This window comes from Schistocerca serialis, chromosome 11 (genome assembly GCF_023864345.2).
Source record: "Schistocerca serialis cubense isolate TAMUIC-IGC-003099 chromosome 11, iqSchSeri2.2, whole genome shotgun sequence".
NCBI lineage: Eukaryota > Metazoa > Arthropoda > Insecta > Orthoptera > Acrididae > Schistocerca > Schistocerca serialis.
Genome location: NC_064648.1, coordinates 134,973,085 through 134,992,790, shown reverse-complemented (window position 1 = coordinate 134,992,790; position 19,706 = coordinate 134,973,085). Strand labels below are relative to the sequence as shown.

Below are 19,706 nucleotides of genomic sequence, written 5' to 3'. Positions count from 1 at the left end.
TAGTGTGAGAAGGGCTGTGCGAGAGGCGTTCAATGAATTCGAAAGTAAAGTTCTATGTACTGACTTGGCAGAAAATCCTAAGAAATTTTGGCCTTATGTCAAAGCGGTAGGTGGATCAAAAAAAAATGTACAAACACTCTGTGACCAAAATGGTACTGAAACGGAGGATGACAGACTAAATGCCAAGTATTAAATGTCTTTTTCCAAAGCTGTTTCACAGAGGAAGACTGCACTGTAGTTCCTTCTCTAGATTGTTGCACAGATGACAAAATGGTATATATCGAAATAGATGACAGAGGGATAGAAAAACAATTAAAATCGCTCAAAAGAGGAAAGGCCGCTGGGCGTGATGGAATACCAGTTCTATTTTACACAGAGTACGCGAAGGAACTTGCCCCCCTTCTTACAGTGGTGTACCGCAGGCCTCTAGAAGAGCGTAGCATTCCAAAAGATTGGAAAAGGGCACAGGTCATCCCCATTTTCAAGAAGGGACGTCGAACAGATGTGCAGAACTATAGACCTATATCTCTAACGTCGATAAGTTGTAGAATTTTGAAACACGTATTATGCTCGAGTATAATGACTTTTCTGGGGAATAGAAATCTACTCTGTAGGAATCAGCAAGGGTTTCGAAAAAGACGATCGTGTGAAACCCAGCTCGCGCTATTCGTCCACGAGACTCAGAGGGCCATAGAAACGGGTTCCCAGGTAGATGCCGTGTTTCTTGACTTCCGCAAGGCGTTTGATACAGTTCCCCACAGTCGTTTAATGAACGAAGTAAGAGTATATGGACTAACAGACCAATTGTGTGATTGTATCGAAGAGTTCCTAGATAACAGAATGCATCATGTGATTCTCAATGGAGAGAAGTCTTCCAAAGTAAGAGTGATTTCAGGTGTGCCGCAGGGGAGTGGCGTAGGACCGTTGCTATTCACAATATACATAAATGAACGTGAGGGTAACATCGGAAGTTCACTGAGGCTTTTTGCGGATGGTGCTGTAGTATATCAAGAGGTTATAACAATGGAAAATTGTACTGAAATGCAGGATGATCTGCAACGAATTGAGGCATAGTGCAGGGAATGGCAATTGAATCTCAATGTAGACAAGTGTAATGTGCTGCGAATACATAGAAAGGAAGATCCTTTATCATTTAGCTACAATATAGCAGGTCAGCAACTGGAAGCAGTTAATTCCATAAATTATCTGGGAGTAGGCATTATGAGTGATTTAAAATGGAATAGCCATATAAAATTAGTCTTCAGTAAAGCAGATGCCACACTGAGATTCATTGGAAGAATCCTAAAGAAATGTAGTCCGAAAACAAAGGATGTAGGTAGCAGTACACTTGTTTTCCCACTGCTTGAATACTGCTTGATAGAAGAGATAGAGAAGATCCAACAGAGAACAGCGTCCTTCGTTACAGGATCATCTTTCTTTCCACGAACAATACGAGAATGGAACAGAAGGGAGAACCGATAGAGGTACTCAAGGTACCCTCCGCCACACATCGTCAGGTGGCCTGCGGAGTATGGATGCAGATGTAGATGTAGATGTAGGATCTTTTCACTGAAGAGTGTCGCATATGCCATCAACCAGACAATCGTCAGAGACGTGTTTGGAAGCAACCTGGCCACGCTGAATGCTTTAGGCATTCTGTCCAGTAAAGTGCAGCAAGGTGGAGGTTCCGTGCCGTTTTGGGGTGGCATTATGTGGGGCCGCAGTACAAGCCACAGGTGGCCATGGAAGGCGCTGTAACAGCTGTATGATATGTGAATGCCATCCCCAACCCGTAGTGCATTCATATTCCCAGGATGTTGGCGAGTCATTCGTCTTCATGGACGAAAATTTGCGCCCCCATCGTGCACATCTTGTGAACAACTTCCTTCAGAATAACGACATCGCTCTACTAGAGTGGCCAGCAATGGTCCTCAGTCATGAATCTTAGCGAACATGCCTGGGACAGATTGGAAAGGGCTGTTTATGGACGGACGATGTAACCCACCAACCACTCTAAGGGATCTACAATGAATCGCCTTTGAGGAGTGGGACATCAGGACCAACAGTGCCTTGATGAACTTGTAGATAGTTTGACACGACAAATACATGCATGCATCAATGGAAGAGGGGACTTGTGACTGGGTATTAGAGGTACTGGGAATTACAGCAGAGTGGACCACCGCCTCTGAAGGTCTCGCTCTATGGTGGTACAACATGCAACGTGTCGTTTTCATGAGCAATAAAATGGGCGGAAATGATGTTTATTTTGATCTCTATTCCAATTGTTTTACAAGTTCCAGAACTCTTGGAAATGAGGTGATGCATAAATTTTTTGATGTGTTTATTTGTACTGCAGACACACGAATAAATTCTGTCTAGCATCTGAAATAATGTAGTGTGAGTACTTCTAATAACATGACATTGTAACTATGGGCACAAATTATTGGACTATCTGCCCAGTAGAGAAACAGGAAAATTCCTTTCTGAGCATACTGCTTACATGGCAGTATTATGTATATTGTGAAATTTACAGCAGTTTCACATAGCACCTATGCTGCTCCTACCAAATACTTTTCAGTAATTATGTATTGTAGAGACCTGGTGTATTTTTCGGATTCTCTTGTTTTTTTTGAGAATGGACTCTTTCTTCTGACGACTTGCATTACTTTGTAAATATCTTACATTGTTAGTCTTGTCTGAGTTGGGTTGGGTTCATTTGGGGGAAGAGACCAACCAGCGAGGTCATTGGTCTTGTCAGATCTATGAGGAAGGTAGTCGGCCATGCCCTGTCAAAGGAACCATCCCAGAATTTTCCTGAAGTGGTTTAGGGAAATCGCAGAAAATCTAAATCAGGATGGCCGGATGTGGGATTGAACCATCGTCCTCCTGAATGCGAGTCCAGTGTGCTAACCACTGCACCACCTCCCTCAGTCTCTTGTTCTGATGTTAGTGGAGTAGTTAGGTGTAGATCGAAAATACAGTTACAAAGAATGACTGCTAATGTAACATTTTGTATGGTTTATTTTAAAGAGAAGGAGAAATCGTGTATTAACGCTTGCTTTATTTAGTATACATCACAATCGTTTGTTGGAATGCTAGATAGGATTTCTACCATCCATTGTCGGTTGTTCACTCTTGCTAAGTCCAGCGCGGTATTCCCTGCGTCCTCTGTGGCGTCCCTATCGGCCCCTGCCTCCAGCAGCGCCTTTGCTGCCTCTGTGTGGCCGTAGGGTGCCGCCCAGTGCAGCGGCGTCCTACCCCACTGGTCCTTGGCATCGACGTCGGCGAAGGCCGCCGCCAGCAGCCGCACCACTGCTGCATGGCCTTTCCAGGCAGCCAAATGTAGAGGCGTGTGCCCCGCGTCGCTCCTGGCATCCACTTCTGCCCCATTCCCGATCAGACACCTCACCATACCCGTGTGCCCCTGCATCGCTGCATAGTGCAGAGCGGTCCACGTGGACCATGGTCTCTGCCCCACATTAGCACAAGCCCAAAGCGGCACCTGCACTTCATCCACTGACCCCCGTGTAGCTGCCTGGAGCAGCACCTTGCTGTTCATCTCTGCAGAAAGGGTCCTGCAAGAAACGGAGAAGTTCTCGTATTTTTCTGCACATATACACTGTTTATGAAGTAAACTATAAAGACCAGCTCTAAAAACATGTCAGAAAACTGAAAACTAATTAATCTTCAAATTTTCCCCCTCTATCATATATTACAGAATAGTGGAAAAGTGTCTCTCCATTGAAGTACAGATACACAATTGCATCATCCTCATAAAGCTTCCTCACTCACCATAAGTAAGCCTTACATTCCATCACTCCACAAATTCAGACAATACATTTTGCCACATTGATTCCTGATTGTGAATTCCTATGAGCTCAGGATGCTATTGTTAATCAGTGATTGCACTTCACTGAAAGAGATGATTCATGTAGACTCTACTTTTCCTCTATACTGAGCATATCACCTTAATACTAGCAAATGCAATGAAAAAATAACTTATTTCTGTATTTAAATAAAATTTTGAGTCTTTTTACTAGAAAATTTACTGGCACAGCCACTTCAGAGAAAGCTAATATTTATCAGTAAACCTTTTAGACGATATATTTCAGGTATAGGTATGACACTAATTCGATTCCCCTGCCTCTACACACAAACACATTTTGTGGCACATGCACATGAGGGGGTGCACATACACAGATAAAGATGACTGCAGAGTTAACAAGCAAGTGTAATGGTACTTTGACTTCCGCAAAGTTATAATTTACGATCGCGCACGCAGAAGAGCGCTGTGTTGAATGTGCTTTTGGTGAAAATTAAAATTACATAGCAAAGCGATGTTGTTTCAATAGCTAATGAGGAGAAGATAATACAAGGGAACACTGCAATTGGCGTCCTGGTGACAGGACTTGCAATCTTTGGATTTGATACAAGTGCAGTTTGGATTTGATACAAGTGCAGTTTGGATTTGATACAAGTGCAGTTATTATAAATTTTGGACATTTTATCTAATTTTAACCACTTAATAGCATCAGAAAATGAATTTGGACTAAGTCTCATTCATTTCAATTGTAATGTTACGTGCATGAAATTTACAACAACATTGTTTTCCCTGTTATTAATTTGTGTTAATTTTCATTTTCATGCTGAGGAAATTAATTTGGTAAAAAAAAGGGAAAAGGATAACGTTCCATAAAATAATTTGCACGGACGCGAAAGAAAAATTTTGGATTGAAAACTGTATATTTGACGCTACATTTGCAACATAAGACTGAAAAAAAAATTGGTGAGTACAGAAATTTACATTTTTTTCCAGTTTCAAACAGCCATCTGTACTTCCTTTATTCCAATCCATTTATTTCAAAAATTATTTTTTCAAATTGTAGTTAAAATTGATTTACTAATATTATTGGAAATGGTAAGTGAAGAGCATATTCACAGTCATTTATTTGTGAGAGGGAAATTTCAGTACCAGTTTAATAATTCAATTTCTAATTAGAAATCATATAGAAATATCCATTTCCATAAGAGAAATTTCAGATTTCAACATATCATATTTAAAAAAAAAATTTTTACCATTGGAAAATTTTATTTGCAATTAATTATGAAAATCGCAAGATGGACGCTAGACGCGTAGAAATTGTTTCCGTGGACGAGCTTAGTGAAAGTGACACATTGCAAAACATGTCCGACAGTCAAATGAATATTGAACTTAATAGGGAGGATGTTCAAGACATAATTTTACCGCATCGATTAAGACAACAAACCCTATATTTAAACAGATATACAGGCGAATGGAGAGTGAGTACAACGCGACAAAACGTGACATTGACAACGTCAACTTCAGAACCAGACATCAATCAGACACAAAAAAATTACGAAACTAAGACACAGGACTCTGACATGCTCAACCAGATTCTGAAGTTACTTGGTGGCCAAAACAGAAAATTTGACGAAAGATTTGACGCTTTAGATGAGAAAAATGAAAATTTAAAACGTGACATTGGGAAATTTGACACTAAATTCGATGAACTGACACGGGACATAAAACAAAATTTTGAAAAACAATCGAGACAAATTTCCGACTTGACAGAAACCACCAGTAGTCTTGGAAGGAAATTTACTGACTTATCAGACAAGGCTACGAGACAAGAAAAGGTATTTGTGGAATTCAGTGACGAGATAAAAACTGACTTACAACGATGTAATGAGAAATTGTTAACAGTAGTTTTTGAACAACAGAAAACCAGTACCCAAGTTGACGAATTACGACAGTCACACAATTCCGTAAAAACAAACCAAGAACACTTAGACCTGACGATTACAGACCTTTCAGACAGATTAAATGATGTAACATTGGAGCAGAAATCCTTACAGGAAAAGTTAGAAAAGCTTGAAGACAGAGCAGATGTAGCATCTTTAAAGAACGACACAACTCTAGCAGAAAAACTTGTACATGAATGCAAATTATGTGATGATTATTTAGATGAAAAGTTTGAGACAATGACACAGATCATTTTAGATAAGACAAAGGAATGAGTAAAGGGAGAAACAGATAATATTCAGAAAGAGGTACGTAAACTTAAAGAGAATGTAATACCAAGTTCGTCAGTGATACCAAAACCCATAACAGACAACAAAAACATAAATGAGAATCATAATAATGCTAGACCCAGCACACAGCCGAAAATAGAATTACCAATGAGTGACACAAATCCCAATGAACCATTTTCAATGCTACCACAAGATCAAAATTACTATCAGACATCACCACATACTATGCACAGTTTGACACAAAATACAGGACGCATAATACCATCGGGAGTAGCTGATGAAACATTAGTACAACATGGATACTTTCAGACATTTTCATGTGATGAGAAAGACAAAGTGCATCCGATTGTTTTCATCTGCTCTTTTGATGGTATTTTCCCGAGACATTGGTTAGAAGCCGATAAAATTCGATATGTTACAAATTTGTTACGTGGAAGAGCAGCTAAGTGGGGAACAGCAATTAAAAGACGATGTTTAACATTTGAACAGTTTGAACAAGTATTTCTTGAGGAATTCTGGTCGATCACAGAACAGCGAAGTTTAAAACGAGAAGTATACAATCCAGAAATTTACAACCCGAAGAAAGAGACTTTACGACAATACTTTGAACGCTACCTAGACAAAACATTATATTGGACAAAACCAGCAGATTTACCAGATGTAATTAGAACACTTAAAAGCCACTTACCATTTCCTTACCGTGATAAATTAATAGGAGTGTCCGAGGACAACATAAAGAATTTTTTCAGTTATTTTGATGAGATAGATGTTGTTTACAGGGATGAGATCAGGAATTTCAATCAATTGTATCCAATCCATCCAAGCAATTCGCGTACGCACAACAGAAATGACAGAGGCTATTGGAATCCGCCTCCGACACCACAACAAAACACTCAAAGAAACAATTCACACTACAATGAACAAATCCATTCAATATTAGGAGAAACAACTCGCAGCATTGGCAAGGAAACAGTAATTATTACTATAATGGTTATCCGGACAGTAATTACAATCAGAACAATAACAGTTATATTCAAAATAACAACAACAGAAGAAGGAACCGAAATTATAGAGATCAAAGAAGAGAGGATAACAGGTACCATCCAGGATATTTTCAGAGAAACAATATCCAACAACATCCAAACATGTATTGCAGGAATAACAGTAATGACAATACCAGTTACAGTCATGGGCGAAATAATGTATGGGGAAATCACAATGGACAACCGCCACGACACATGCAATACAGCAACCCTCAATTTGTACCTAACGGAACTCCCGATGCGACACGGGGTAATGTCAACAACCAAACAGCTGATACTTGGGTGACGCGCGACAGAAGTGTAAATATTATTGAGTTGGGCAATGAACCCAACCCGCAGCAACAACCGAAATATGCCGGAAAACGAACGACGACCGAGCTAAGCGCTGGAGTTACGGTCAATAGGGAGCAGAGCGCAACGGAACCGACGGTTTGTTTTCTCCGATATGATGACAGTAAGAAAATAGAAAAAGAATTATATCAGGATGTAGATTTTAATAGTACCAGTAAAACAAAGAAGATTATTCAGGCTATAACACGAGTTATGATTGGTAGTTATGAAGTGGAAGTAATGTTAGATACAGGAGCAGCAGCAAGTGTCATTTCAATGTACTTATATAATGAACTCAAACAAATAATGAACATACAAACATTGCCAGTACAGAATTGTCACATTATAAGTGCCACCAGTAACAAATCAAAGAATGTGAAATTTCAAGTGCTAATTAACTTCACATTTTCAAATATACCACTCAATTACAGTTTTCTGGTAGTAGACAAATTAGTTATGCATTGCATATTAGGAATTGACTTTTTGAATGAATATCAAGCAATCATAGATTTAGGAAAAGGGAAATGTCAATTAACCGTAAACCAACAACAACTGACAATAGAGTTAACACAGGGTAAAAACTTAAACAGTAAACAAGGTAAATTTGAACAGTTACATTTTGTGTATCCACCAGCAATAAACATATGTGATTTAACTTTTAATGAAGCTGTATCTCAGGGAATTAAACCTAATGATTTATATGAGAAATGCACAGAATCTGAATATCTGACGAAGGAACAACAACTTGAATTACTTGAAGTTTTGCAGCAATTTGCTCAGGTATTTGTGGAAAAACCTGGAATTATTAGAGGCTATACTTATGAGATACATGTTAAACCACACAAAACATACTGTAGAACATATTATAATATTCCTTGGTCAAAGAAACCCGCAGTTTTGAAAGAGATCGAAAAAATACAAACTTGGGGTATCATTGAAAGGTCACATTCACCATATTGCAGTCCGATACTAGCAGTTAATAAAGAGGATGGTAGTGTAAGGTTAGTGCTGGACGCACGGAGAAATTAACAAAGTTATAATTCCAATCAACACACGACCTATTAATTTGGAAGCACAACTTTTAAAATTTCATAATGTACAGTATTTAACCAATATCGACCTCCGCTCATCATTTTGGCAGGTGAACCTCCATACAAACAGTCGTAAATACACTGCATTTCTATGTGAGGGACGTAGTTATCAATTTTGTGTTCTACCCTTTGGTCTACGAGTGAGTGCTGGAGTATTTATTGAAGCCTTAGATGCTGTTCTTGGACCACAATTGTTATCGCAAATCACAGTTTATGTTGACGACATTGTCATTGCAACCACTACTTGGGAAGAACATGTAAATCTTTTGAAGCAACTTCTGACTAAATTTTGCGACGCAGGTGTCACTATCAATTTATCAAAGACGAAATTAGGGAGGAGAGAAATCAAATTCCTTGGTCACATCATATCAACTGAAGGCATTTATCCAGACTCAAGAAAAATTGATGCAATAAAGAATTTTCCATCCCCACAGAATCGTAAACAACTCAAAGCCTTTCTTGGTCTATCTTCATTCTTCAGGAAATTTGTACCCTACCACCTTCTTAACAGTCCACATCTTCTATCTTTACTCAAAAGAAATAATATTTGCAAATGGACAGAGTTCTGTCAGACAGATTTTGAAGCGATTAAGAATGCTTTAGTTAATGCACCGTTGTTATGTCATCCCGACATGACATCAGACTTTTGCCTAGTAACAGATGCAAGTTCCTATGGGCTCGGAGCATTTTTATTCCAAATTCATGTAGAAGATGAACAAACAGTCATCAAACCTATAAGTTTTGCTAGCCGCACGCTCACTGAATGCGAAAAGTCATATTCAGTGACCGAGTGCGAAACACTTGCCATAGTATGGGCGTTTCGCAAGTTTCGCTACTTTCTATGGGGAAAACGTACTAAGCTTTATACTGATCATCAAGCTCTTTCTTTCCTGCTATCATGCAAGTTATTACATCCACGTCTTGCACGCTGGTGTGCATCACTACAAGAATATGATTTTGATATTATATATATAAAAGGAGAATCCAACATTATAGCCGATGCTCTATCTCGTTTGCCACAAGGCCTACAAGAATTTTCAGATGTGACAGAACAAACATCAGATTTTAAAATTTTTGCTCATGTATGACGGTACATTTGCACCTTACTACAAAAACATGTGCAGGAAGTTAGCCATATTGCAGGACAATGATCCCAGGTGGATCCAGATAAAGAATAAATTACGTGCAGGAACAGACCCACATCTTGAAAAATATTACACGTTACACAAAGAAGTATTATTTCACCGACGAAACCCTGAATCACAGCATTGGTGTGTTTGCTTACCTGAAGCTCATGTTGATGATTTTATTTTATTTACACACAGAACTTGGGGACACTATGATGTAACCACATGTACAGATAAGATTATGCAATATTGTTATTTTCCAAATTTAAGGTGAAGAGTATTGAGTAATATTAGGAAATGCATCATATGTCAGAAAGCCAAATATTCTAATCGCACAAGCATGAATGAATTGCACCCAATCATACCTAAGAGGCCATTACAGCTAATTTCTTTAGATATTGCAGAACTCTATCCACAAGCACGTGGAGGAATGAAATACATCCTTACTGTGTTAGATGTTTTCACAAAGTATTTAAAATTAAATGCTTTACGTTCAGTTTCTACCACTGCTATTACCAGACGTCTATTAACAGATTATTTTGTAAGAATAGGAAAACCTGAAGTTATGATCAGGATAATGCAGCATATTTTACCAGTTTAAAATGGAAGACATTTATTGAAGAACAGAATGTTAAACATATTTTAATTTCAAGATTTCACGCAGCAGGAAACCCAGTAGAAAGAACATTTCGAGAATTTGGACAGTTTATGAGAACACACACACCAGAGAAGCACACAAAATCGGTAGAATACCTAGCACCATTTGAACAAATAGTGAACAACTTAACTCACATTTCTACTGGATACACACCAACTGAATTAATTATGGATAAAACAGAAAGAAATGAATGGACAGATCCTCTACCTAAATTTACAGCAACAACAAATCATGTTAGTTTAGAAGAAAAGGTAAGACAAGCTTACACAACATTATGTGACAAAGCTAAGGAAAGAAAGCAGAAATATGACAGAGGTGTCAGGAAAGCCCAAACATTTCAAGTTGATGAGTTAGTTTTACTAAGAACACATCCTAAACCCACGAAACTGAAACATTTAAACAGGAAATGGCAGATCTTATACTCTGGACCATACCGAATTGCAAATATTCCACAGCCTGGCTGTTATTCATTAGAATATCCATTAACACATAAACCCAGAGGTCTACATCCACACAGACATTTGAAAAAATACATACAGTAAAATGTTAGCTACTGAGGAGAAGATAATTAATATGATATACAGTTATGATGAGCCTACATTTAAGTTATACAGATACTTACAATCTAATGAATGCAGGTAAGTCTAGAAAGCAATGTGAACCATCCAACAGCTAATAAGATATTTGGTTATAAGAGGAGTTGTTATTGAGGCATATACACATTAGAGGAGGCATATACACATTAGAGGAGGCAGAGAACTAAACAGAATTATTTTCTTTAGGAGGCATGTGATAATAGTAATGTTGATATGAGTGATGTGAGTGACTGAATGAGATGAGTGAATGTAATTTTAGTTTAATAAGAGGACAAATAGTAATACGGAGAGAGGTAAATGGTATATAAGATGAGAAAATGGTATTATTATTATTATTATTATTGTTGTTGTTGTTGAAGTAAAAAGTAAGTGGTGATGAATAAGAGGAAAATATATATATAATGCTGAGGAATAAGTATATGTTATTTTGTGAAGAATGAATAATGGATAGGTGAGAATGTTATGAGTAACTGAGAATATGTTGAGAGGAGAGAAACTAGATTTGAACGCTATATCACATGTACTCATGGAATACAGAATGAAAGTAGTGGAAAGAATATTATTTATTGAAAGATTGGTATGCCTGAGATAATAACTTATGTGGTGTCTTATATATTCTTATAACTAAAGGTGAAAGTATAGATTTATGTGGAAAGAATTATTTACAGCAGCCACTGTTGGAAATATACCAGAAGATTTAAATCTATAACACTTTAACACTAATCTAATGGGAACTTGTAATGAAATTTTTGGAGTTATGTAGGCTTGACACTTCAGATTGGAAGAATTATTTAAGAGAACATATTTAGCAGTCATCTAATGACATAATTAAAGCTCATCTACTGTACTGAACTAATGCGCCATTAAATAGAAAGGAGAATAAGGAGAAAACAAAACGTCACTCCTCTGTTGCGGTTCATACTCTCATCCCTTCCTTAGAAAAATTTATACCTGTTGATGAAATATTTGACATTATATAATGCGTGATTATCTGACAGTATGGAGAGACATACACACATATTTATTTATGAATAGAATTTTACAGGTACCACAAGGTAAATACAGAATGGATATACAGCGTGGAATGCAGCAGCAATTATCTAAGAAGATTTATTTATTTATTTATTAAGTAAAACATTTATTTATATTGCTTGATACTCATGAAAGGAAGGAGATGAACTATACAAACTTTATAGGAACATGATTGACTTGAACTATATATATATATATATATATATATATATATATATATATATATACACTTACCACACTGATGTACATACTTGTAGGATCCTAAGATATTTAGAGGGGCACCACTTTAAGAAACGGTAATAGAGGGGTACCACTCTTAGAAACAGCAGTAGTGGGGACACCACACTTAGAAACGGTATTAGGTATAGGAACTTTTACGTTATATTAAGTTAACATGTATTTTATTTATCATATTTTATTTTGTGTAGTCCACTGTAGGGGATGACTTTACTAGTATTTATGAAATAGTTAGCAACCATCCCATGAACCTATCCTCCTACAGAGGGCTGTCTTGAAGCTTGAAATATGTGTAAATTTTATTCCAGGGTGCAAGATGAATTTTAAGTTGAATATTCTAGCGAGTTGCCACAATTATCTTCAAATGTTGCAAGTGTAACGGGAAAAAAAAAGAGAGAGAGAGAGAGCTAACAAATAAAACAAATAAAATGTATATTTCAATCTGAATGTAATGTAATTCACATGTCAGCACAATGATATTGAATGTAATGTAAAAAATTTACTATATTTTTCATATAATTCTGTATATGTAGTATATGACAACAATGTAACTATCTCATGTAATGATTAATTGTAAATATCTGTATATTTATGTACTTACTATATCAAGAAATGTATTTTAAGATGTTAACGAGCTGAAAAGGACTTGTGCATGTAGCACATGATTCATATACATGGAACTGAAAATGCAAAGAAGAAACCAACGTGATGGAACACTGGTCAAGCAATATTTACGTAGTGTCAATATGCTTTGAAGTGTATGGTGTTGTGGAAGCCGGCAGGTCTTCAGGTTGGTGTAAAAGACAAGCGCATCACCTGTCGTAGGCAGTGAGGTGTTTCCTGTGCCCTCATTGACCATTTATACCCCAGTAGACGCCACCAAAATTCGACTGCTGGAGATCACAATTTCGTGTTGACACATTGAACAGACTTTGGATTTTCTTCAAGTCACACGCAAGAGATCCAGGCAGTACACACACACTCAGAATCCGATACTACGTTTAAAGACATTGGAGCAAAATAATAGAAACATTTATTGTTCGAATTAATTCCATTGTAAACACGAATCATGTGAACTGAATTCAAACGCTGTGCTAAGCAATGATAATACGCTGCAATTCAAAGACATTAATGTTACGACTCCTAAAGAAGATACACACCAAAAAGACTGTATACAAAGACTGATATGCAAAGAGCATTACGCTCAGAAATATTTTTTGTAATATGTAAATTTCTTATTTTCTCATATATGTATGTATCTATGTAAATTTTCTATACTGCCACGCTCGCTTGCGGAGCGTGTCAGTAGAGGAGGCACTGTAATGGTACTTTGACTTCCGCAAAGTTATAATTTACGATCGCGCACGCAGAAGAGCGCTGCGCCAGCGACCGATTTTATAAATAATTTTGTTCTTTTTTTTTTTTACTTTTGCGTAGTTTTTTTGTTTTTAAGAGCTAATGGAGGTCTTTCTCTCTTGTCTTGATACGAAAGACGTGTATTTTTCCGTGATGTGTTGAATGTGCTTTTGGTGAAAATTAAAATTACATAGCAAAGCGATGTTGTTTCAATAGCTAATGAGGAGAAGATAATACAAGGGAACACTACACAAGCACACATGCAATCAGCACACACACAGGTACACATGCACAAATGCAGTCACTCACACACACACACACACACACACACACTCACACACACACATACACACACACACACACACATACACACACACACACACACACATTCTTAACTCATGCTCTTGTGGGTGCAATGCAAAGCAGCTGAGAAGCCTGCTGTTTATGAGACAAAATGAATGCTTCATCTACAGACCTGAAGTTAATCGAGAAGAAGGGATTAGCGACCATAATGTCATTGTGCCTTATGTCAGTGGAAGTTGCAAAAATACCAAAGATACAGAGTAGAGTTTTATTGTTTGGGAAACCAAATAAAAGTTTCATTAATGAATATCTTCATAGTCAGCTCCAAGCATTCACTGCAGGACACAAATATATTGATCATCTTTGGTCAGAATTTAAAGGTATTGTCCACCACGTGCCAGAGAAGTATGTTCCTAGCAAAAATATATGGGAAGGAAAGGATGCACCTTGGTACAACAAACAAACTAGGAAGCTGCTGAAAAAGCAGAGAATTTTGCATAGTCGTTTTTAACTTATTCGCTGCCCCGCTGACAAACAGAAATTATGTGAAATGAAAGTAGTTGTCAAAAGGTCAATGAGAGATTCTTTTAATGAATCTGAAAGCAATGTTTTATCTGCAGATTCTAAAAATAACACCAAAAGATTTTGGTCGTACGCAAAATCTACGAACGCTACAAATAATTCAATATCTTCTCTTGCTGACAGTACAGGTGATGTAACGCATGATGGTTAACAGAAGGCCAAAATTCTAAACCTAGCTTCCAAATACTCGTTTATGGTAGACGACTGCAGCACCATTCCCCCTTTCAATTACCGAACAAACGCAAGGATGGCTGACATAGTGTTTAATGTAGATGGGATTGTAAAACAGTTAAGATCCTTAGATCCCAGGAAGGCACTGGACCAGAAGGTATCCCCGTAAGATTATATGTTGACTATGCTCCAAATATAGCACCATTCTTATCCATAATCTATCAGAGATAATCGAAATAGAGGAACATTCCACAAGTCTGGAAGAAGGCCCTGGTCATAGCGATCTATAAAAAGGGTAGAAAACCTGATGCACATAATTACCGGCCAATTTCACTGACATCTATTTGTTGTAGAATCAAGGAACCTATTTTATGTTCAGACATATTGAACTTTCTAGACTCTGAGAAGCTCGTCTGCAGAAATCAGCACGGTTTTAGGAAACATCAGTCATGCGAGACACAGCTGGACCTCTTTGTTCATTATATACAGCAGGCTCCCAGGTTGATGGCATATTTCTCGACTTTCGAAAGGTGTATGACTCACTTCCGCACTGTTGCTTGCTACAAAAAGTGTGAACTTACAGTCTATCCAGTGACATATGCGGTTGGGTAGAAAGTTTTCTAACAGACAGGGAGCAGTATGACATCCTGAATGGGGTAACTTCAACAGAAACAAGAGTAATTTCAGGTGTGCCCCAAGGCAGCGTAATAGGTCCTCTGCTTTTTACGATTTGCATAAACGATCTGTTTGATGGTATTGACAGTGGCCTTAGACTGTTTGCCAATGATGCTGTAGTCTACAGCAATGTAGTATCACACGAAAGTTGTGAACAAATCAATGAGGATTTGCAGAAAATAAATGCTTGGTGTAATGACTGGCAGTTATCTCTCAATATTAGTAAGTGTAACCTACTGCGTATAACAAGGCAAAAATTCCCGTTAATGTATGAGCACAAAATAAATGCCCAGTCTTTGGAAGTGGTAATATCCATCAAGTATCTTGGTGTGACTGTTCGAAATGATCTCAAATGGAATTATCAGATTACACAAGGTACGGTCAAGGCAGTCTCTAGATTGCAGTTTATTGGTAGAATCCTGCAACGGTGCAGCCCTTCAACAGGAGAAGTGGCTTACAATACGTTAGTTCGTCCAGTATTGTTCTTCTGTGTGGGACCCTTACCAGTTGGGTCTGATTCAGGAGATTGAGAAGGTCCAAATAAGAGCGGCAAGATTCGTGACTGGTACATTTAGCCACCGCTAGAGCGTTACTAATCTCATAGAAAGTTTGGGGGGGAACACACGACGAGCTAAACGGAAGGGGCTGCTCACTAAGTTCCGAAAACCGATCTCCGCCGAGGATGCAGAGGTTATATTATTACCACCCACTTTGAAATCCCTCAATGATCACCATTCAAAGATAAGGGATATTAGGGGTCGTACAGAGGCGTTCAGACAATCGTTTCTCCCTCGCGCGATTGGCGTGTGGAATAGAGGGGGGAAATATGACTTTCCCGCAAATTGTGCACTCCGCACACACCGCTTGGTGGTTGGCGGAGTATATATATAAATGTGTATGTAGATGTACGTTACAGTCCGAAATATTGATCTAAATAAACCCCATTTTCCTGGACACACTGTCCACCTCACAACGCTGATGTATGCTAGCACACCATTTCATTTGCATGTGACAGCATCACTATAATGTGGCTAAGAGACAACGCCCATATTCTGATGTTGAAGACAGTGTGTTGCATGCATACAGGAGTTAAATGCAACAATATTCTTTATATGTTAAAGAAAATTAATAAGAAGTAGATTCTCTCATTCTGTCAAGTAATACGTTACGGCGGATAAAAACAATTTCCAACAGTCGATCCAGCACTAACCCTCTTTTTCTACAAACGTAATCCAGTTAATACACTCAAAATAAACCTTAATACTGTGAAAATTGTGTGAGACCCTCGTTGATCTCTCCTATGGAATGAAGAAACATCAAATGAGAATTCTGAATTACCATAAAATCGCTAACAGCCAGCATATGATTTTGACCCACACAGTGCTACACTAGGCTTGGTCGAGGTGCTTCCCTTTGCCAGCTTTTGGTTTCTGCGTCGGTTCACACATACCCACAGTTTGATGTGGAATTCTCGGGAGATGCCACTTAGTTTTAAAGCACATGGAGCTCTGACAGAGGTCAAAGTCATGTCTAGAGATTCAAACAATCCAACAAAAGGGAAGGGAGTGCACCTGTACACTTTACTACATAGCAACCAAGCTTATCCACATTCAACATTTGGCTGTCACTACTCCTATTGTAAGGAACCTGATGCAAGCTGATTAGGATTACTGACATTGTAAGAGCCACCTCATTCCCTATTCTTTCTATTAGTGCACATTTTATGGAAATATTGCTTTATTATCAGCTGGCTGCCTCCAGTGCAAGAACTTCCCCGCTGCAGTATAACGTATGTTGTGGATGGCAGAGCTACTGGAAGCCTGTATTCTCCTGGGGCAGTTATATATGCACATCTGTGCCTCAGTGGTTTTGGCCATATAAACGTGGAAAACACACGTCGTCTTCAGTGGGAGGAGATTCTGCGTTGTCTATGTGCGGTTGCTGGTTCCAACAGTGACGTCAACCTGTAAAGGTGTCCCTGAGGTGCAAACTGAGGACAACATCCTTCTACATCCAAGTGATCTGCGACAGGACACGGTGTGGCAGTCCGTTTGGTGAATGGCGTTCCTGGCGCTGACGTCAGTAGGTATAATGAACGACTTGTGGTCCTCACGAAATATTACGCTTTCCACATGGAAATCTATCAGTTTCTCAGAAACTACTCTTCAATTTTCCTCTAACACAACATATACAGGGTGATCCATTGATCGTGACAGGGCCAAACATCTCACGAAATAAGTGTCAAACGAAAAAACTACAAAGAACGAAACTTGTCTAGTTTGAAGGGGGAAAACAGATGGCGCCATTGTTGGCTCGCTAGATGGCGCTGCCATAGGTCGAACGGATATCAACTGCGTTTTTTAAATAGGAACCCCCATTTTATTACATATTCGTGTAGTGCGTAAATAAATATCAATGTTTTCGTTGGACTACTTTTTTCGCTTTGTGACTGATGGCGCTGTAATAGTCACAAATTTATAAGTACGTGGTATCACGTAACATTCCGCCAGTGTGGACGGTATTTGCTTCGTGATACATTACCCGTATTAAAATGGACCGTTTACCAATTGCGGAAAAGGTCGATATCGTGTTGATGTATGGCTTTTGTGATCAAAATGCCCAACAGGCGTCTGCTATGTATGCTGCTCGGTATCCTGGACGACATGATCCAAGTGTCCGGACCGTTCGCCGGATAGTTGCGTTATTTAAGGAAAGAGGATGCGTTCAGCCACATGTGAAACGTCAACCACGACCTGCAACAAATGATGATGCCCAAGTAGGTGTCTTAGTTGCTGTCGCGGTTAATCCGCACATCAGTTGCAGACAAATTGCGCGAGAATCGGGAATCTCAAAAACGTCGGTGTTGAGAATGCTACATCAACATCGGTTGCATCCGTACCATATTTCTATGCACCAGGAATTGCATAGCGACGACTCTGAACGTCGTGTACAGTGCTGCCACTGGGCTCAAGAGAAATTACGGGACGATGACAGATTTTTTGCACGCGTTCTATTTAGCGACGAAGCGACGAAGCGTCACTCATCAACAGCGGTAACGTAAACCGGCATAATATGCATTATTGGGCAACGGAAAATCTACTATGGCTGCGACAAGTGGAATGGCTCTGAGCACTATGGGACTCAACTGCTGAGGTCATTAGTCCCCTAGAACTTAGAACTAGTTGAACCTAACTAACCTAAGGACATCACAAACATCCATGTCCGAGGCAGGATTCGAACCTGCGACCGTAGCGTTCTTGCGGTTCCAGACTGCAGCGCCTTTAACCGCACGGCCACCTCGGCCGGCGACAAGTGGAACATCAGCGACCTTGGCGGGTTAATGTATGGTGCGGTATTATGGGAGGAAGGATAATTGGCCCCCGTTCTATCGATGGCAATCTAAATGGTGCAATATACGCTGATTTCCTACGTATCGTCCTACCGATGTTACTACAAGATGTTTCACTGCATGACAGAATGGCGACGTACTTCCAACATGATGGCTGTCCAGCACATAGCTCGCGTGTGGTTAAAGCGGTATTGAATAGCATATTTCATGACAGGTGGATTGGTCGTCGAAGCATCATACCGTGGCCCGCGCGTTCACCGGATCTGACGTTCCTGGATCTCTTTCTGTGGGGAAAGTTGAAGGATATTTGCTATCGCAATCCACTGACAACGCCTGACAACATGGGTCAGCGCATTGTCAATGCATATGCGAACATTATGGAAGGCGAACTACTCGCTGTTGAGAGGAATGTCGTTACACGTATTTCCAAATTTATTGAGGTTGACAGACATCATTTCGAGCATTTATTGCATTAATGTGGTATTTACAGGTAATCACGCTGTAACAGCATGGGTTGTCAGAAATGATAAGTTCACAAAGGTACATGTATCACATTTGAACAACCGACATAAAATGTTCAAACGTACCTACGTACTGTATTTTAATTTAAAAAATCCTACCTATTATCAACTGTTCGTCTGAAATTGTGAGCCATATGATTGTGACTATTACAGAGTCATCTATCACAAAGTGAAAAAGTGGTCCAACTAAAACATTCATATTTCTTTACGTAGTACACGAATATGTATTAAAAATGGGTGTTCCTATTTAAAAAACGCAGTTGATATCCGTTTGACCTATGGCAACGCCATCTAGTGGGTCAACCATAGCGCCATCTGGTTTCCCCCTTCAAGCTAGACAAGTTTCGTTCTTTGTAGTTTTTTCGTTTGACACTTATTTCGTGAGATATTTGGCTCAGTCACGATCAATGGACCACCCTGTATATGAACTTCATTAATGGCAGTGATACCCTCCAGAATACTATCTGCCTCTACATGTTACTTGCTACTGTGCCACATTTTGGATTGCTGTATGTACAATTATTAATAGGACACTGGTTAAACTTATGATTTAGTTAGAAAAATACCACCCACATCAGGTA

The 19,706-nt window shown here is 38.9% G+C and overlaps 1 protein-coding gene across 2 annotated transcripts in view; it reads right to left on the bottom strand.

Annotated features, from left to right (window-relative positions):
* Positions 1-3,003: 3,003 nt before the first annotated feature.
* Positions 3,004-19,706, bottom strand: part of LOC126426877 (ankyrin repeat domain-containing protein 65-like) — a 161,048-nt gene continuing 144,345 nt past the window's right edge. For both annotated transcript variants that reach the window (XM_050088920.1, XM_050088919.1), the window contains exon 6: positions 3,004-3,575. In XM_050088920.1, coding sequence (XP_049944877.1) covers positions 3,065-3,575 — 511 coding nt within the window. In that variant the 3' untranslated portion in view covers positions 3,004-3,064. The remainder of the gene's footprint in view (positions 3,576-19,706) is intronic.